The sequence below is a fragment of the Dipodomys merriami genome, unplaced genomic scaffold (assembly GCF_024711535.1).
Source record: "Dipodomys merriami isolate MVZ:Mamm:240054 unplaced genomic scaffold, mDipMer1.0.p SCAF_5, whole genome shotgun sequence".
NCBI classification, from domain to species: Eukaryota; Metazoa; Chordata; class Mammalia; order Rodentia; family Heteromyidae; genus Dipodomys; species Dipodomys merriami.
In genome coordinates this window covers 1221927-1242945 of record NW_027206068.1, presented here as the reverse complement: position 1 = coordinate 1242945, position 21019 = coordinate 1221927, and the positions used below count along the sequence as shown (strand labels likewise).

Sequence of the window (21019 nt, the reverse complement as noted above, 5' to 3'; positions counted from 1 at the left end):
TCAGGTTTCATGAGAGCAAGACAACTAGATTTGTTCCAGATTCTAAAACTTACTCTGTGTGTGCATGTGTGTGTGTGTGCGCGCGCGCGCGTCTAAATGCTTCTTATTCATATATTCCTGGGGAACATTACGTAATTATTGTTATGCAAAAAGAAATAAACTGAGCAAAACAAAAATAGATAAAGTCCCTCCTCTGCTCCCAAGGATGGGAAGCACATCAATAAAAAGCCGCAGTGCAAATGTAGGGTGGGCTTTTTTTTTTTTCTGAAAAATTCCCTCCATTCGTGACTCTTTTTTTTTTTTCCTACTTTTTGCCTCTTCCCTTCTCCGGGTTGGAGAACCAGGGTTGTCTGCAAGAAAGACTCCTCCACTGGAGGCAGCCCCGCGATCAGGTCTCTCTCTCTCTCTCTCTCTCTGCAAAATAACAGCCTGTGATCTTCTAGTTAGCGCAGTTAATAACTGGTTAAGCGACATGTTCCCCAAACGGCTGTTGCTCGTGGCCCCTTCCCAAAGCCATCTCTGCCGCCCCATCCCATTTCTTTCCTTCCCCCCACACCCCCTGCCAGCCCTCCGTGCCTCAACTTCCTCCTGAAAATCGGTCTCGCCCAGCCCTGTATACACAACCTGTGTCGAGTCCTCCAAGCGCCCCATGGAGCCCGCCAGGATGCGCTCGCTGGGGGCCAGACGCACGTGTGGGAGAGGTCCCTGTGTGTGCACCGTGCCTGGACAGCAGGGCTGGGGTGTGGGGGTGTGTGGGGAGGGAAGGTGGTGGAGGGGGGGTCCTAGCATCCCCTCTCGCCCTCCTCCCCACCCCACCCCACCCCCGCCGAGGTGGGGGCGGGGACCTCCCTCCGGGAAGGCGGCCAGCCTGAGCGCCCCGCAGGTGCAGAGGAGCCCGGCGCGCAGAGAGTTAAAAGGCCCCACCGCAGCCATCGCTGGGAAAAGTTGCGGTGGCGCGTGGCGAGTCCAGGCGGCGCAGTCCCCGCGCCGCCCTCTGGCCCACTCCCCACTCGCCGAGCCGGCTCCGCGGCGGCGGCGGCGGCGTTGGGGCGGGCAGTGAGGAGCGGGCGGGCTGACGTGGGACCCGCGGCAGGCAGCCCAGGCTGCAGCGCCCGCCGCGCGGCGGAGACACTTCCCGATCCCAGCCCCGACGCGCGGCCGCCGGCGCCAGGCTCAGCCTCCCCGCGCTGCCCCGGAGCCTCCGCGCCGCGCGCCTTCCCCCTCCGCTCCCCGAGCCAGCGCTGTTGGTCCCGCCAGCCGGCCGCAGGATGCGTGCTTCGGGGCGCCCGGGGCTCTGAGACTCCCCCTCGGATACACACGTCTGGCCGTTGCTGTTGGATCGTGGGGTTTTGTGGGAGGGGGTTGTTTTTTGAGGGGGGGGGATCTTTTTCTTTCTTTCTTTGAGGGGTGTGCTTTGGGGCTGTTACCCTGATGTAACTCCCTTTTCTTTTTTGGAATGATGGGGATCTTTTTGGCGTATGTTGGATTTGTTTTCTTTTCCGTCCTATATGTACAACAAGGGCTTTCTTCTCAAGGTAAGTCTGTGCTCACTAGGAAAAAAAAAAAGAATGTACATTTGCTTGTGGGGTGTGTGTGTGTGTGTGTGTGTGTGTGTGTGTGTGTGTGTGTGTGTCACCCAAGGAACGGACAGGCAGGGGTAGAGCCGGTTCCCAGCAAGTGACAGTGGGATGAGGCTGTATGAATAGGGTTCTGTTTGGCTTTTTTTTTTTAATTTCCCTTTTAAAGTTTATTTAATTGTAAAAGAGCTAGGGTTGAGGGGAAAATCTCCATCTCAATTTCTCATTGCCAGTCAGTGCTTGGCCAGGAGTTGAGTTCCTCAGTGATCACCAACACAGGTGTGTGTGTGTGTGTGTGTGTGTGTGTGTGTGTGTGTGCAAGCACAGAGTAACCGCTCGTGCATACATAATCATCGCGAACACAAAGCTGGGTATAAGGGGGAGGGGGTTCCGCTGACAGTCCTCGTTTCCCATGCAGGCAGAATGGGCTCTGGGGTCTTCCTTTGCCCGGGTCCCTGTCTTCGTTTGCATGTGTGTTTATCTAAGGACCTCTAAAAAGATTGCACTTGCATTCATTACAAGCAGTGGGGGAGGGGGCGCCTGCTGAACCCGGACCCCAGTTGTTTGGGACCTCGCAGGCTGCAGTGACCTCTTCAGCACCACGAACAGATCACATCCCAGATGCCAGAAAACTGCATCACTTCGTTCGGCGGCACAAACGCCCTGCTCCGCCTTTCAGTGTGAGCACAAGAGTCCTTTGCAGATCAGACTGGCCCTCCTCATCGCTCCCATTTCCGTACAGCACCAGCACAGTGTCTCCGCTCCCGCCCCTCTTCAACCCCGGAGGCTAGTTGTCATAAAATTCTAAAGAGATACTGATGGCAGCTATCTTTAAGAAGCTCCAGCAGCTGCGCCTCCGCCCCAAATCATGCCTGCAGTGCCCCCAGCTCTCTCCTCCACATCCTTTTAGGGAACCATTAGCCCTTTGCAAAGTATCCCTGAGGCAAGATACGCACAACCCAACCGTGTTGTTAGACGGATAAGAGTATTCCTGATTCACGAAATGCCTGCAAGGAAAACGGGGACATTTTATTTTTGTGAGTTTTTCTGTTTACCATAAATGTAAGGGAATCTTACAAACTAACAATGGTAAGGTTGGTAATGAAACAAATTCGCAAATTCTCTGGGGGTGACTTTTAGATCATCTTTAATCCGAACTGAATCTGGGCATAAGATTGTGTTACATCCCAAGATAGATGACAATTCAGTACACAATAGTATCATGGGAACATATGAGTTAAACATGCATACACATACATACATGCATATTTGTAGGTATGTTTAGCTCACCAAGTGTGCAATTTGTTTCGCAACTGTTTGGGGAACATAGTGGCTAACCACTGTTTTTGATAAATCAGGAATGTGCATTTTGACAGATAATCATAATCCACTCTGCAACACAAACCCTCCAGTTAGTCATAGATTGTTTAGCGACTTAGAGGCAAGAAGCTGTCCTCCTATATCAACGTGACAGATGGTCTAAATTGAACCTCACTGAATCTCCCCCAGTAAGTTTTGCAGAATACTGCAATCTGACAAAAGGTGTTTGGATCTAACTCTGGGCAGCTTTGGCCAAGAGAGTTATTGGCAAGCTTGTTAACCTTTCCATTATCTGGACTTGATCATCAACAAAGTGATTCAGGCATGATACCAAAAATAAGACAAGCAAAATGCAAAGAAAGGGAGGGGGAAGCCCAAACAATCAAGAATATCATCCAGGGGTTGTTGTTGCTAGTTTATTTCTGCATTTTGTTTGGTTTTGTGTTTTCCTTTTAAGTCCGACATTGTCGAGAGGGATGCAGATGTGCCAAAAGCATGCACTTTTGTTTTGCAGCAAAATTTACTGAGTTTCCGAGGAACGTGACGGCAACCGAGGGGCAGAATGTGGAGATGTCGTGCGCATTCCAGAGCGGCTCAGCCTCGGTGTACCTGGAGATCCAGTGGTGGTTCCTGGGAGGACCCGAGGACCTAGAGCCTGGGACTGAGGCAGCCGGAGCACAGGTAGTGCAGCCCAATAGTCTACAGGGCCCCTAGGCCTGTCCCACTCGATCTTCAGTGCTCTGGGTGTCCAATCAAGGACCACTGCCCAAGATACTGCCCTGTGAGCCCCCTAGGGAAGCCCCTTGGCTCATCGATAATGAGCAACACCCAGGGATATTAAAGAGTGAGCCTGGATTTGTCCTGGGGACAGTAAGCCAAAACCACCAGGAAAGTCAACCCTTTGGGCTTTTCTTGGTTCCCTCTGGGCATAGTCTCTTGCTCCACTACTAGTATTGATTATCATTAAGATGTCCAGGATGGCACTACTTTCACAGACAGCAGGGTGGGGGAAGGGAAGCTTCCAGGTGTCCCCACCCTGCCCCTCTATCTCTCTTCTAGGCCAGCCCTTTGGATCTTACCCTTGAATAGGGGAGTTGGGGTGGATTGGGGAAAGGAGAATGTAGGAAAGAGGGAGAAGGAAGAGGAGGGAAGAGAATAGTAGAGATGAAGGCAAAGGGAAAAGCAGGGGAAAGGAGAGGAAGAGAGAGGAGAGGAGAAGGGAAGGGGGAGAAAAGAAAATTAGAAGAGGAGGGGGGAGAGAGGAGATATGGGGAGGGAAAGGAAAGAAGGGAGGGAAGAAAAGGGGGAGAAAAAGAGAGCCGAGGGGAAGAGAAGAGAGACAAGAGGCTGTAGACAGGACTGGAAATGGGAAGGGAGAGAGAAGAGGAGGTGGGGACAGGAGAAGGGAAATGGGTGAAGCTGAGCGGGAGAGGGTGAGGACACACAGCGGAGACATTTGGAGCAAGAGCCTGGTGTAACATAGAGAGAAGAGGAAAAGTCCGTTCAAGAGCCCCCACAAAAAGACAGAAATTGGCTGGTGAAAACTTTCACCCACACTCCCGCCCCACCCACCTTTGCCTCTGTCTGTCCCTACCCTTGCTGCAACTCGCAGTCCTGATCGGACTAGAAGGAAGACTGGAAACACCCAGCCCCATCTCGGCTGGGGTGCTGGGGTGCCAGGCACAGAGACTACAGGAATTGGGGAGGAGGTGCGGGGTGTGCGTGAGGGAACAGGAGACAGCAAGGCCTAAGACAGTACCAACGGATTCGAGGTGGATGAGGTCGCGTTCGTTCTCTTTCTGATTCCTATGTCAGTGTCACCCCAACAAAGGCTGGGTCTTGCCTGGCAGGCTGAACGCTGAGGTGCCACGCGCCAGGGACTCCCGGGCTGCCGGAGAACTTAAGCATTTGCATCCTTGTCCCGCAGGTGGAGCTCTTACCCGACAGAGACCCGGACAACGAAGGGACCAAGATCAGTGTGAGTGTCACAGGGACTGGCCAGGGGCCAGGGCACATGCTCCAGTGAGCGCCCATTAATAGCCAGGGGATTTTAGGGGTCAACGCCTTTGAATTTATTTTCCCTGAAGAGGGCAATTTTGCAAATGCGAGGGGACACCCGGCTGTCTTTTGCTTACTTCGTTAGATACATTAAAAATGGAAGGAAATGGAGAGTCCAATACATAAAATTACATTTTAAGCGTGTAAATAGGTCTCTAAGGGGGCTAGAGACATATTTTTGCTATCCTAGGAGGTTGTATGATTCTCCTCTTGTTTTTGAACCCGTCACATAAACATGAGTAACCAATTGCAATGTTGAGATCCATTCAGCATTATGGAAATAATTATTATTTAATAGGAAGCCGAATAGCAGTATACAAAAATTCCTACGAAGGAAAACATAAGCAGTAACTGGATTTTGAAACTGTGATTCAATAAAGGGGTTCAATTTTAGGTGTCATTCACAGTGCAATTAATGTGTTTCTAATGCTGATATTCAAAATTACAAAAAGATGAAAGTAACCACACATCCAAATCCTTTAGGAAAAGCAGTTGACTTACTGGAAATATTAAAATGTAGTTCTACCTTTGGCTATGACGTTTAGTAAATTTTTTTTTGTAAAATGAGGGACACAATGTTTTATTACTATACCTTAAATGAAGCCAGGTAGAGTCATTTTATATTAATAATCTTGATTAGTAAAGGTATTTTAACTCCTGGAAATAAAATAAATAATTATATAATGCAAAAGGAGGAAATCTGTCGAACATGAATATGTTATTTATATTTGGTCATAGAAATTTAAAAATCTGACATCTGTCTACATTCCAAAAGGAAATTTATATTGAAACTCTTATACTAACATAAGAGTACAAACATATAAAATTGGGATTCCATAACTAAAAGTGTAAAAACACACTGTACACAGAATCAAAATCTGCTTTGAATGTGTAATCTCAACAAGGAAGAAGTTTCAAAAAAGATAAAAATACAAGCCAGAAACTCCTATTTATAACTCACCAAATCACCAGCTTTTCAAGATATCTCATTTTGAATTTTTCTTGTATCAGATATGGTCATTTTTATCCAACATTATACTGGTAAAGTCAAATAACTGCTTTCCATAAGTACTTCATTGTTTTTTTGCATGCACATATAGTTGGACACATTGCTGGTTGAATAGTCAATGTTTACATTCTGCCCATGTCTATCATAGGTCTGCCCAGTGACAGACCTATGAAACCACAGACATATGATGTACAGAAGTTCTAACACATGAGCTGTGGCATGATTTCTAAAATGCAGCAAGATTAAAACAGTTCTGCATACAAACTGAGACAGAATATAGTTCATCTCCAGTGTGCCCACTGAGTAATCTTGAACATATTTCCTAATTATTAACTTAGAGCTCCTGAGGAACTTTTTATAAGATACCAATAAGGTCATACCCCTTTCATATGAAGATTCAAATATCTCTGCATTAAGCTGAGCAGAAATGATTTTTTAACAACTATCATATGACTCAAATGTACAGTCAGTGTTGAGAATCACTGGCTCAAACCTTCTAAGCTTCAATCTACTGTAAAATGAGGTAATAATATCAGAAGTACTCTGATTACCTTAAACTTTACAGGAGTGTTAACCTAGACAATATGTTGACTTGACCTCTAGCATAGCATTAGTAGATTTATGTGTAATTCTGCATCCACATAAATAATTATGGAGGTGGTCCAAATCTTAGAGCCTGTTTGTTACACACCTATACACATCTCTATATGTAAAAAAAAATCAATGAATGCTTCTCAGGTATTTGTAATCATATATGGCCATTTGAAACTCTTGTCAGAATAAGTATAAAAATAAGTACATTTCTGCCTCATACTTCACTGGTTTTCTCTTTCAAATTCAACCAAATCTATAAGTTCTGAATGTCTAATGAAATCTATCTTTCTGTCAATAATAGCATATGAGATAAATCTGTTGTGATGATACATATATATTACATTGTATACTCATTACATATTAGATAAGTATCTTGTCATAAATCTGGGATTCAAATTATTGGAAGAAATTAAAAAATCAACTTCAATTTTGAAAAATCAAATGAGGCTGTCCCAAATTCCTGTGATAGCTTGGGGTAAATGCTCTGAGCTGTAAGAATTCAGCTATAGAATTATCTGTACCTGAGCCCTGCCATTTAATAACTACAGATCGGCTGCATCAAAAGTCTAAAAAGGAAACAAGAAGTTGGTGGCTCAGGCCTATAATCCTAATTACTCTGGAGACTGAGATATGAGGATCCTGTTTCAAAGTTAGCCTAGGCAGAAAAATCAGTGAGATTCTAACCTCCAAGTAATCAGCTAAAACCCAGACAGGAGGCATGTCTCAAGTGGTAGAGCACTATCCTTGAGAGAAAAAGCCAAATGAGGATGAAAGTCCTTTGAATTCAAGCCCCAATACTTGTGCACATGCACGCACACACGTGCGTGTGCACACACACACACACACACACACAAGTTTGAGAAGGAAAATGCTAATATCCAATTCTATCTTAACTGTACCTTTAGTAGTCATCTCAATGTAAAGATAAAGAAGACCCCTATCTAATCTGTTAAGACTAATAAAATAATGTGATCTCTCACATTTGAGGGAGGGATTCATTTATAGCCTCCAGTGAAGAAAATTCTCTATCAGTTGTACAATGGGCCTGGCCGGTACATTCAGCTGAGTTAACCAGGCAGAGGCCAATCTCATGACAAGAAAGGGTTATTACTGGGATCTGGGAAACACTGACTGCCTGGTTGCTTGGCACTTGCTGAATTGATCTCATTATCCCCATAGATTGAATGTAATATAAGGAGTAAGATAAATAAGACCTTCATATCTGACATTAAAGATATAGAAAGACCTTGACAGTGTCCATGACACCAAAAACCCCTTTGACTTTCCAACAGTAGCAAGCTCAAGATAAACAAGGGGAACACAATGATTTGATGTAGCATTTTATTCTTTTTTCCCTGCAATTTTCCAGACAGTGAAAGTCCAAGGCAATGACATCTCCCACAAGCTTCAGATTTCAAAAGTGAGGAAAAAGGATGAAGGTTTATATGAATGCAGGGTGACTGACGCCAATTACGGGGAGCTGCAAGAACACAAGGCCCAGGCCTACCTGAAAGTGAATGCCAACAGCCATGCTCGGAGGATGCAGGCCTTTGAAGCCTCGCCCATGTGGCTGCAAGATATGAAACCTCGCAAGAACGTGTCCGCAGCAATCCCCAGCCGCACCCACAGCTCTGCCAACCAACGAACGCACTCCACCTCCAGCCCTCAAGCGGTAGCCAAAATCCCCAAACAAAGTCCACAATCAGGTATGGAAAGCCATTTTGAGCCTTTCGTTTGGTCACTCACAAACTCTCCACAGAAAGTTCAGTGAAATAGAGTAGACACGTTTGCATTTGATGGCTTTTAAGATGAAATAAGGAGACCCGAGCCATGCAGAGCGCAAGGCTGGCCCGCTCAGAGGATGTGTTTGCCCCATTAGTCCCTGGCAAGTGCTTCTCACTCAGGAGATCTAAGAGCTGGACTCTTTTGTTCTTTCGGTATTTATACATTATAAGAACAATAAATCATGTGATGTTGGTTACATTATAAATGCATGTTCATTCTCTCTGCAGATTTATGTATCAATAATGACCTAAATTAAGAGCCTTTTACTTAATCAAAATGGAAATGAAAGAGTCACCACCACATCATGCACATTTTTAGCAACCCATCACTTTAAAGCAGGACTATTCTCCAAGGGCTTTTAATTTTGGAGCAGGAACTTCAGCTGCCTGTGATGAAATTAATGAGGATGCTGAGAGGAAGTGAGAAGGGATGAAAGGCAGGGAGTGGTGCAGAGATAAAGCAACTCCTGTTGATGTGCCGGGGACTTCGATTTGGAACCTAAGTCACACATTTCCTAGATCAGCTGTGCAAGTTAAAGCAGGTCTCCTTGGCGGCATTGATTTATACAGTCACTTGGCCAATGGGAGCTCACTGACGTTTTAACCTTGATGTGCGATAAAGGCTGCTTGGAACCAGCAGTCTTCTATGGGGCCCTATGGATGTCCTGATTTTCTTACAAACAGATTTAAAAGGTTATAGGCTAAAGGAAGTGTGAAAGCATATAACTCACGATCCTTTAAGTTTTGCCTTTTGTACTAGTACATCATTGAAGAATTATACAGATACTACTGTTGGTAACAGAAGATTATTTTGCAGATATTCAGAGTGTCTTCAGCTATTAAAAAAATTGACCATCTCACTGGGTTATACCGGCTTATCCATCCAACCAGTCATCCACCCCCAAACCCATACGTATACATCTCAAAAATCATCCTAATCAATATTTATTTGATATATATGGAATGTATACATTTATACATAGACATATATGTCTTTACATTCTTGCTCATGGACAAAGCTTTTCTAAAGTGTATGTCACGACTCTGGGTAGAATTCACTGTTACAGCATTTCCTTCAGTTTGCTGAGGCATTCAGTTTAATCCAAGCATGGCAAAAAAAAATGAATACCTAAATAAAATAAACTAATGTTTGTCAACATAGATTAATTCTTTATGCTTTTTCCTCTAAAGGGTGTGATTTGTAGGTTTGACAGGGTGCTGGATGTGGTCCCCAAGAGCTTGCATTAACTTTAATGTGGACCGGCAGTTCACCATCCTGCCTTGGACCTGGCAATGTCTCAGTCTGAGCCTCTCACAAGTCCAGTTTGCTTGTTTCTTGTTTTTTCTTTTCTCTTCTCCTTCCTTTTTTCTTTAAATTTTGGTCTGGTTTTTATGAAGAGTGGTCCTAAGTGCTCTCCCTTAGCTTTTACTGCTCAAGTCTAGCACTCTGCTACTTGAGCCACAGTTCTATTTCTGGTTTCTTGGTGGGTAATTGGAAATAAAAGTCTCAGGGACTTTCCTGCCCAGGGTGGCTTTGAACCATGATCTTCAGATCTCAGCCTCCTGAGTAGCTAAGGTTATAGGCATGAGTCAACCAACACCCAGCAGATTTTGTCTTATTTTCCTTGTTATCACCTCCTTTTTCCACAAATTAAAAAAAAAAACACCAGAGCTAGCAATGATTTTATTGTTTGTAAAGTTATATATAGTCATTCCTACCTCCATTACAATTCTGTAACCACTGTTGGATAAGGATTTGATGTCTTGAAATCTTCTGTATCTCTTTTTCATGCTACAAAATAATAAAAGCAGCTAGAAGCTACATGAAGAATTATAGAGTGGCCTCCACCAAGAATTTACTACCTAATTAGTTAGGACTCCAAATCATAGAAGTGAAATTATTAGCCTGCATTGAATATTCTAAGCTAGAGAACATAAATCCTTTCTGTGGAATAAAATCGAAGAGCGGACCTATTCCAAATGAAAGAATCTAATCATAGAATGAAACATTTTGTTTCTAAAATGTTTTCTTTACCTATGCGATTAAACAATGTAGTATAAAAGTATATTGCATTTTAACATATTTTTTAGAGAATGGATTTCAATGATAAACTCTAGAAATCCTCAAATAATTTTCAACCACAAGTTATTACTTGGTTTCTATCTCCCAGCTAGCTTTGCTCTATGGACAACACTGTTTTCTTTCTAGATTTTACAGTCAAAGGAGAAAAGGAATGCTTTCTCATGGAAATCCTTTAAAAAATCTTTTGCACTGAAACTTAGCATGCTCAGAACAATTAATAATTTGGAATATCTCAAAATATTTAATATTTTCCTTTCCACCAGTGGATACTGTAAAACATTTTGTCTCCCTTAATCAAAACTCTGAAAACTCTCTTTCAGAAGCAGTTATTCATTCTCTGCTTGCAAATTATCACATATAATACAGTACCTGGGATAAACATTTATATATTATATTTAATAGATACCCATATTTTGCTTTATATCTTCACACTACATTCATTATAATATTCATATCTGGCTTTCTAGTTATATATTACATTCACTTCCATACTAAGATCCTGCTTTATAATTTTGCTTTACAAGTTTCCATATTATATTCAAATAAACTTATTTTGATGCCCATGCTTCATTTATTCATTCATTTCTTCATTCTCCAACCTGTTAGGAGCTTATATGTGAGACCCAGAGACAGAAAAATGGAAGATACTTATTTTCTTCCAGGGGTTTATATTTTTAGTTTGTGAGAAGACAAAATGTTTGTGAATTCTGTAAATCATACTTTTGTAATTCTATTAGAAGCAAGACATGGTGTGGATATAAAAATTAATATGTTCAGCGTTCTTCTTCATGGCTTTCACTCTCCGCACCTAGTTTTTGTCTAGTTAACTCATGGACTTTTCTGCCCAGGCTGGCTTTGAACTGTGATTTTCCAGATCTCAACCTCCTGTAGGTAGGATTACAGATATAATCTGTGACCAGCTCACATTATAATACTGCGTCATTAAAAAGTGATCTAGGGAAGTGGCGTTGTGTCTCAAGCAGTAGAGTGCTCACCTTGAGCACTCGCCTTGAGCTGAAGAGCGTAGGGACAGCTCCCGGGCCCAGAGTTCAAGCCCCATGACCGACAAAAAAAAAAAAAAAAAGTGATCTACTTGGCTTTTTCTTTTCATCATATTTTTCACATAGTTGACTATTAAGACTAACACACTCGATTCTAAACTCATACTATTTTCCTGTCAAGTAATTTACTTGCCTAGCAAAGAAAAATATTAGCTGAAAATAACTTCACATAGAATTTTCAAATTGCCATAAAATTAATTAAAATATCTCCTCTAAAACAAATAGATCACCTATGACCTATATTGTCACAAGAAAGATTAAACTATCATTTAATATGGCTCATGTTCTTTTTTCACATTTTTTGTCCAATAATATGCATGCGAATGTCTCCTCCTTCATGGAACTATTTCATTTATCTTTATACATTCCTTCATAAATGGAAAATAATGATAACTTTTTAACTTTTAAAAACACTTCTATTTCCTTCTACTTCCACTTTGTAACCAATAATTACAACCAAAATAAAATAGAAAAATAGTAAAGCAGAAATAAATAAAACTTGGCTTTCATAAGTTTCTTGTTCCCAAGTTTTTGAACTATCTCCAGATACACCTTGATTCCTCCCTTGTTTTTATTAGCAAATACTGAAAGCTTAGAAAGACAAAGAAGTGTGGGGTTTGTTGTTGTTGTTGTTGTTGTTTCTGCTTGTTTCGTTTATTTTTTTTGTCATGGTGCTTGAACTACGGCCTGGATGCTCTTCTGAAGGAGTAATGATTTGAAAAAATATATAAGAGAAAAAGTAAATTGCATGCAATAAAGCCAAAAATAAAATTCAGTGAGTTTTAGATCTGTACAAATAGTTATCCTAAAGAGACCACTCAGTTTACATTCTCTTCTGGGAATTCAGAGCTACAGAAATGTAGTAAAGGTTGAATAACTCGATCTTGCAAAATTAAAAATACATGTGTGTGTATAAGTGTGTGTTTCTGACACATTTTACCATAATGATATCATAAACCATATTTTAGCTATATACCAACATTTATATTTTAGCTATATACCAACATTTAAAGGAAACACAAAACAAGTAAAGTAAAATTCATTTAAAATGATCCACAAACTGTATTATTCCATAGCCTTAATACAGGGAGATAATACACAAACTTCTTGGAGACCTAAAGTACTACACAAATATGAGGTATTATGAAGCATCATACTTTATATGGCAAGATAAAATTAATGTATTGCAAATGTAATTTTATCTTTTATATGACCATGGCTATACATTTGTAGGACAAATAAAGGTATTATTCTTTCTCTGTGGAAAATAAAATAAAAAGGATATGTGAAAAAGCCAGACATGGAAATAGAAGCTAAAGAAATGTTCTGTACATGTTCTGGGGAGTAGGAATCCCCAATTCTAGCTTCTTGGATTGGATGAGACAAGGAGAAGGAAGAATCTTTATAGTCATGAGTTCAGCTGGATGTAGGAAGTCCCAGGGTGTCTACCAGTATGAGATGAGTTAGTTGACTTTGCACAGTGAGCTTGGAGACCTTCAGTGACAGCCCCCAAATATTTCCTACTTGTTTCTTTCTCTCTCATTGAAGATCCCCAGTTGTTTCAGAAGCTATATTTCTCCTGCATAGACCTCTGCTACAATTTTCCTCTGCTCTTTGGCTTTTCTTCTACTCAGAAACAAGCTAACAATGCTGAGAGCATGGTTACATAATGCGTTCTCCATCTCCATCCTGGTTGAGTCAGACATCAGGGTGTGTGTGTCCCCTCCTCCCCCAGGAGAGGCCACATGGTGTTCTGTTGCTCCTTCTTTGTGTCCCAGTCTCACGACATTTCTCTCTGGTTTGTCCAAGGCAAATGTTCTCCTTCAAGTCACTGGAGTCTACTAAATTCCCATTTCCCATACCCCCTGATACAAGACAGTATTTTCCTTGAACACTATGTTTGGCATTAGCCTTCTTGTCTCTTTTGTCTACTTAAGCTGATTGCCTGTTATTGCCTCTTACCATGTCCCTGTTGCCTTTCTTAAATTCCCCTCTTTATTTTTTTTTTAATTTTCACTTTTAGCTAGAACTTGAGTTTGACTCTGGGCCTTGTACTTGCTTGCTCATAGTTTGTGCCCTATTACTGAGCCATACCTCCATCCCAGTTGTTTTTGTTGCTGTTCTTTCTTTTTGCTGATTAATTAGTAACAAGGACTTCTCCTCCAGGATGGTTTCAAACAAGATCTTCCAGATCTCAGTCTGCTGACTAGCTAGGATGATAGATGTAAGACACCGGCGCCTAGTTCTCAATTCCTATTTAATATCAATATCATTCTTTTCTCATTCTTGATTCACTAATACTATTTTTCCTATAGTTTTAATGCCTCACTTTTCCTTAGGAGATTTTCTAGTTCACCTATCTATTTTTACTGACTTCTTTTTGGGGCGGCAGACTACCATTTATTATTTTCCCCCTCAACAGCCCCACCTATTCTTCCTGCAAGTCCTGTGGAAGGTTAAAGATGGCCATACAATTGTTGACACTCCACCTCTTAAGATACTGATATCCTTCCCCTGCAGCTTAGGCTATTTTGGGACTACTTTGGCCAACAAGGTATGAGGACATGATGCTGTGCTAATGCTGTCATTCACGGAAGCTGGCGGCTTCTGCCATGAGCTTTCAGAAAGTTAGACGCCCATACAAGAATTATAACTATCTTTTATTATTATTTTTTTAATTGTCAAAATACCATACAGAGAGCTTACAGTTACATAAGCATGGTATTAAGTAATTTCTTATCAAGCATTGTTGCCTCCTCCTTTGTTTTTCCCCTACCATCCCTGCCCTCCCATCTCCACGACTACCCTCCCCACCCCAAAGTTGTAATTCATTTTCCAGCATAGCATTTTGTCCATCTCATTGTTGCAATGGGTCCACCTGTATCCCTATTTAAACAATTTGTTTTTTCCTTTTCCTCCCCAAATTATAGCAACATCAAATACAGTGAAAACAAGGGTTATTCCATGGGGGAGGGACATACCAAAAAAATATGGAACGCTTCACGAATTTGCGTGTCATCCTTGAGCAGGGGCCATGCTAATCTCTGTATCATTCCCATTTTAGTATATGTGCTGCCGAAGCGAGCACAGAATTGTAACTATCTTAAAGTAATTTCCTGAGTAAAGACCCTGCCAATGCTGTAGGTAGGAGAATGGGGATCACTTTGGAGTTTTTTCCAACCTGCATCTAGTTCAGCTCTGTTCTATCTCCAGTGATTACTGTTCAGCTCAGCCCAAACAGCACAGAATTGTGTGGGTCAAAATAATTACCTTTCATCGATAGGTACTGGGTATTAGTGCTTGTTTCATAACAATAGATCAGGCACAGAAAATGCAGATATTCAAAGTTGAATTTATCGCTCTAGCTTTTTCACCAAAAACAGAAACACCCTCCTTCTTCGGTTCTCAAACTTTTAATTACAGTTCCTGTGGAAACCTTGAAATTCTTCTTATCTCCTTTCCTTCTCTGTCAGTTGCCCTGCTGAATTAGCCATTCGGTCTGGTGATTTTTTTTTTCCCCAAAGCATCCTTAAGAAAACAAACAAACAAAAAAACCCACACATCTTTTTCTCCCTGGCACTGGCTTTATTCTTGACATAAATCCTGTTTGCTTTTTTTTTTATAATAGCTCTTAGTATTCTTTCAGTTTCAATTCCAATATAAGTAACATTTCACATTAGCCCATCTATAATATAATTACTGTTTCCAAACAACACCACAAATTCTCTAGTTGAATTTCTTGTTTCTTTAGAGTTTATTGTGTTCACACTGATTCTTCTTGCTTGCTATTTCCTGAGTAGTTTTAGGTAATGCCTTGCTTCTGCAACTCTATAAACGCTGTTCCTCTGAGTCTTTTCCCATGTTGAATTCTACTCAAATGCAAATTGTTTGTGAAGCTGTTCCCCATCCAAGTTTCCTGCAGCAATTTATTCTTGCTTCCTAAAAGTCCATGTTGTGCCCTGCATTGTAGTGATTGCCGCTTTAGGGTGGTTTGTTGTTGTTGTCGTCCTGGTCATCATCATCATCATCATCATCATCATCATCATCATCATCATCATCATCATTTGTTTGTTTGTGCCTGTCCTAGGGCTTAAACTCAGGACTTGCATGCTGTCCCTTAGCTTTTCTGCTCAAAGCTCACAGCTCCACTCTAGCTTTTTGTTTTGTTTAAATTGGAGATAAGATTCTCACAGACTTTCTTGCCTAGGCTGGTTTTGAACCACACGTATCAGATCTCAGCCTCCTGAACAGCTAAGATTACAGGCATGAGCCACGAGAGTGCCTGGCTGTAATTCTCACTCTTAGTGCCTTAAATCCTACATTCCAGGAAATTCCTCAGTTTCAGACAAGCCAGGATAAGGACTATCCTAACTGTAACTTGCCTACAGATACTGATATTTATACTTGCAAGAATCGAAGAGAAATCTAAATGCATAGGTCAAATGGAAATCTTATCTGAAGGACAAAGAAAAAGAGAGAAGAACAATTTATATTCTTCTTTATATATTTCTTTGTTTCTTTGTGTGGGGGGAGTACCAGGGCTTGAAAACAACAGCCTTTCACTCTTGCTCAGCTTGCTTGTTCACGGCTCTTGGTGTTCTATCTCTTGAGTCATATCTGCAACATGACTTTTGCTGGTAAATTGGAGATGGGCTTTTCTTTCTGGGCTGGCTTTGAACAGCAATTGTGAGATCTTAGCCTCCTGAGTAGATAGGATTACAAGTGAGAGCTTCCAGCCCTCAGCTATATTCTTTTTCTTATCATTCTGCTTTCATAAACAGATAACTTTGCCGCAATTGCAAACCTGATAAAAAAAAATCCCAAAAGTGTTTCCCAAGAAATGAATAGTACAAAATGCCATGCTAGAATTTACAGGAAGCCTATGAAGTATTCTCAGACAACCACTACATTTAGCATCCACTGTCAGATATTGAAGGACCAGAAATAAGCATTCTATGTTCATAAATTGTAGGAATCACTAGCATTAACATTTTTGTCTCTTTTATTGTTGTTTAAGACACAAAGAATTATTCTTCACTATGTATATATGGTGTGTGTGTATGTATGGCGTGTAATGTGTGTGGGTGTGGGTGTGTGTTGCTCCAAAGTATTCTTTTAGAGATTGGCTAGTATGTTTTTGAGGATTGAGGTAGACGTTTGCAAAGTGAGGCTTTGTGACTAATAGCTGGTCTTTGTGAGAAAGCTGGCATGGTTAAAGTTGCCATTTTAAGGTTTCATGTGTAGAACCTTCAGTCACTCAGCAGGAAGGCTGACTCTCAGTATGCCAAAACATGATTATTGTGTTTTCTCCATGATACGAACCTGAAGAAGCTCAGAGCTCACTGGAGCGCCTCTGCTTCCCATAAACATGGCAGCTGTCCATACGTGGCCAGATTCTGCAGGAACAATCTGCAAACAGAATTCAGGGAAGAGAGAGATAGTGAAGGGCTGAGTCTCTTACAAAATGTTGATACTTCTGCTTAATATATTAATAAATGGGCACTGTGCTGAGGTAGAGAGCTCATCGTGTAATTTAGACCTTCATGTTGATTTTGGTTTAAATGATCCCACTTGGCTGCTTACACAGGTTAAATTAATTTGATCATTGTAATCTCATCAGTTAAACGGCCACTATGCAAACCAAGTGCCTATGAGTACAGTAAGAAATACATTTGAGGCAATGATTTTGACAACACTGGTCAAGGAATTTGTCACGGTCATATCTGAACCAGAGTTATGGAGAGTCAGAGTCCATACTTGTTAAGTTCTCCAGCAAGCCCTGTTTAACTCTCCTCACTGAAGCTCATTTCCTTGGCTGGGCCTGTAACATCCAAGCTCATCTGTTGGCTGCACAGACTTTTTGATTCAAAGTTGGCCATGTGATGGTTCACTTGGTTATCGATAACAGAAAAAAATACAAAACAGGTTTTGCCAATGTCTTAAGCACCTGTCTCTGATGGCGTCACAGCCCTTGTGATTTTGAGAGGCTGTGATGGGAATGGACTCCTGGATATATAACCAAAGGGTTAAGAGATTATCAGAAAGTTGTCTCCTGATTGGTCAAAGTAACACACATCCTAAAGGAGACAGAAAGGCAGGAGCTCCTCCCTCCCAATCCAGTCTCCCGCCCCAGCCCCAGGACCCTTTATGCCCCTGAGGGATTGATAATTACTGCTTGCCCAAGCTTTGAAAGGGCATAAGGAAGATGGCAGATGCTCTGTAGAGCCTTGACTAGGCTATCAGCTCCGTCATATGCAGTATGATGGGGAGGATAGTTCTCATCTCTGCTCCAGCACCCACAGATGGATCTGTTTCCTTACTTCTTACATGTGAGTCCCAATACAATTCTCAGAGTTCCAAGACTCATACTTGAAATGATATTGATTTTAAGCTTGACACTTAATAAAATCCTTAATAACTGGTAATTAGTTACTTTATTAATATGACTACCATTTAAGGTGCTTAGATAGTATTACTAATGGCAATTAAATGGTGAGAGTACAGTTACTCAACCTATCCTGAGACTCCCCAGTGGCTGCTTGAACCCTAAAGACAACTACTGATTTATCCCCCTCTATCTACATACGAATGATAAAATTCAATTTATAAATTAGGTACAAGAGCCAGGTGCTGGTAGCTCAGGCCTGAAACCCTAACTACACAGAAGGCTATGATCTGAGGAATGTAATTTAAAGCCATCCTCTGCAGGAAAGTCCATGAGACTCTTATCTCCAATTAACCACCCGAAAACTGGAAGTAGAGCTGTGTTTCAAAGTGGTAGAGCACTAGCCTTAAGCAAAAAGAGCTCAGGGAACAGTGCCCAGGCCGAGTTCAAGCCTTGGGACTAACAAAACAAGCAAATTAGATACTGGAAGAAATCCATAACTAATTATGAAATTAGAACAATTATGCCATAATAAAAGTTATAGGGATTATGTCTCTCTTGATAGAAAAAACACAATGGGGGGGGCAAGGTTGAGGGAGAAACAGGAGCAATGATTGGCCTTGGTAACAGATATGGAAAAATAATATAACTTTATATGATAGGAAGTGAGAAGGCTTCCACAATAAAGATATTTCTTTGTTTGACATGGAATGGTGAAAATTTAGAGGAAGATTTGATTTTACTCTGGCTTATGTCTTACAATTTCTTATTTTTTCTCCTTTATTTACAATACCATTGTCTTTCCTCTGTATAACAACACTGAATCAATCACTAGTTGTCTTTGACCAGTGCTGCATCTAGTATGTATACTTACTGCAAAATACAATTAGAACCAAACTGGAGGCATGCCTGAAGTTGTAGAGTGCCAAAAAATAAGTAAAAAAAAAAAATGCTGAGTGAGAGTTTAGGGCTCAAGCCTCAGTTCTGGTACAAAATAAATAAAAAAGTAAATAAATATTTCTAAAGATCTTAAATAATTCAACCAAACAGGCAACATGAACGTGAAAACAGGATTATGTGAACTCTATTATTAAAATTGAATTAAAGCTTTCAAAAAAAATCTTCTGGGCTTTGTCTAAGTCACAAAATAATTATAAATACATAGAAAATATACAGACTTCAGAAGGCTTAAAAAGAAAAACACTATGAGAGTAAATCTCAACAACAGAAAGTTACAGTGTTGCTGGGCGCTGGTAGCTCACACATGCAATCCTAGCTACTCAGGAGGTTGAGATCTGAGGATTGCAGTTTGAAGCCAGCCCAAGTAATAAAAGTCCATGAGACTCTTATCTCCAATCAAACAAAGAAGCTGGGGGAAGAGGAGGAAAAGAAGGAGGAGGAGGAGGAGAAGAGGAGGAGAAGCAGGAAGAAGAGAAGGAGGAGGACGAGGAAGAGGAGGAGGGAGAGGGCTGGGGGAGGGGGAGGAAGAGGAGGAAGAGTGGAGCTGTGGCTCAAGTGGTAAAGTGGTATCCTTGAGTACAAAGCTCAGGGATAGCGCCCAGGCCCAAATCTCAAGCCTCAAGACCATCTCTCTCTCTCTCTCTCTCTCTCTCTCTCTCTCTCTCTCTCTCTCTCTCTCTCTCTCTCTCTCTCTCTCTCTCTCTCTCTCTCTCTCTCTCTCTCTCTCTCTCTGTCTCTCTGTCTCTCTGTCTCTGTCTCTCTCTCTGTCTCTCTGTCTCTCTCTCTGTCTGTCTCTCTCTGTCTCTCTGTCTCTCTGTCTCTCTGTCTCTGTCTCTGTCTCTGTCTCTCTCTCTCTCTCTCTCTCTCTCTCTCTCTCTCTCTCTCTCTCTCACACACACACACACACACACACACACACACACACACACACACACACAGAGACAAACACACATTATGGTCGATGATACCAGAGAGGTACAGATTCAGTCCTTAGATTCATAACTGGCCTCTTGTCACTTTGAATGAGTTACCCACAAATTATATGAACCTTAAGGGAGCCCTACTTTATAAAGTTAATATGGTAATACTTATCTCCTAAGGAGCATATTAATCCAGAAGTGAAATAATAGATTCTAAACATCTAGCAGAATAAACTAGCATTTGAGTTAGCTAGGCAATTCTTATTCTCTTGTTCTTTACTTGTTAGATAAGAAATATATTATTAAATAGCCATTATTTAAGAGGATAATAAAAGAACAGTTATAAAAATAAAGAATTAATATAATACTTGATGAGTTATAAGTGAAAAAATTATGGAAAAGAATTTTTTATTTAACTAAAAGAAAGAAAAGAAAAATCGTTGCCATTTACCATATATATATATATATATATATATATATATATATATATATATATATATCCAAATGAACTCCAATTAAAGAGCAAAACAGAATTTTAAAAATCAAATATAGGAATATTATCATAAAACTAAGTACCTGAGACTTGGAAAGTTTAATATTATAAATGAAAGTAAGTTTTCCCCCAGGTACTGGTGGCTCATGCCTATAATGTTAGCTACTCAGGAGGCTGAGATCTAAGGCTTATGGTTCAAAGCCAGACCAGGCAAAAGAGCTCTGAAGGTCTTAGCTCCAAAGAATGAGCAAAGAGACAGAAGTAGAGGTGTGTTTCAAGTTGTAGAACACCAGCATTAAGCTAAGGGACAGCACCTAAGACCTGAGTTTAAATACCAGTACTGGCATTAACTAAGTAAGTAAATAAATAAATAAACAAAATTTTCCTATAAGTAATTTAAAATATTGTTCAGTTAAATTTAATGAAAGTAAAATTTAAGGAATTTTAAGGAAATTTAAGGAAGTATTTGTGTCTGCCTTAGGAAAATAAGTTTATTGATATTCAAGATGAAGTGATTTTATATTCCACTCCAAATGATTTAGGGGAAATAAAAGTGGCCGTGTGATATAAAAACAAAATAAATGTACACATTTAAATCAGTTCTCTATCTATCACAGCAATATCCAAATAGAAAAACAAAAAATCACATACATAGTATAGAATCTCCAGTAGCAGCAAAAAGAAAAAATATAAAAGGCATAAGCATTTTGTAAAAAGGTATTAGCAAGAAGTATAAATATGAAGATCTTCCAGACAACTTATTGAGGAAGTTTAG

The 21019-nt window shown here is 40.8% G+C and overlaps 1 protein-coding gene and 1 non-coding gene across 6 annotated transcripts in view; one reads left to right on the top strand and one right to left on the bottom strand.

The window, feature by feature from the left end:
• The first annotated feature begins 1108 nt into the window (after window positions 1–1108).
• Window positions 1109–21019, top strand: part of Vstm2a (V-set and transmembrane domain containing 2A) — a 32148-nt gene continuing 12237 nt past the window's right edge. For 3 of the 5 annotated variants that reach the window (XM_069995968.1, XM_069995971.1, XM_069995969.1), the window contains exons 1-4: window positions 1109–1535; window positions 3412–3578; window positions 4825–4875; window positions 7928–8264. In XM_069995968.1, coding sequence (XP_069852069.1) covers window positions 1457–1535; window positions 3412–3578; window positions 4825–4875; window positions 7928–8264 — 634 coding nt within the window. In that variant the 5' untranslated portion in view covers window positions 1109–1456. Of the gene's footprint in view, window positions 1536–3411; window positions 3579–4824; window positions 4876–7927; window positions 8265–8570; window positions 10948–21019 lie in introns of those variants that run through there. The other 2 variants (XM_069995970.1, XM_069995967.1) reach the window with 2 other exon arrangements.
• On the bottom strand, window positions 14471–14574 carry LOC138810303 (U6 spliceosomal RNA). Its single transcript, XR_011367100.1, has one exon. It is a non-coding gene; the product is annotated as a U6 spliceosomal RNA (small nuclear RNA).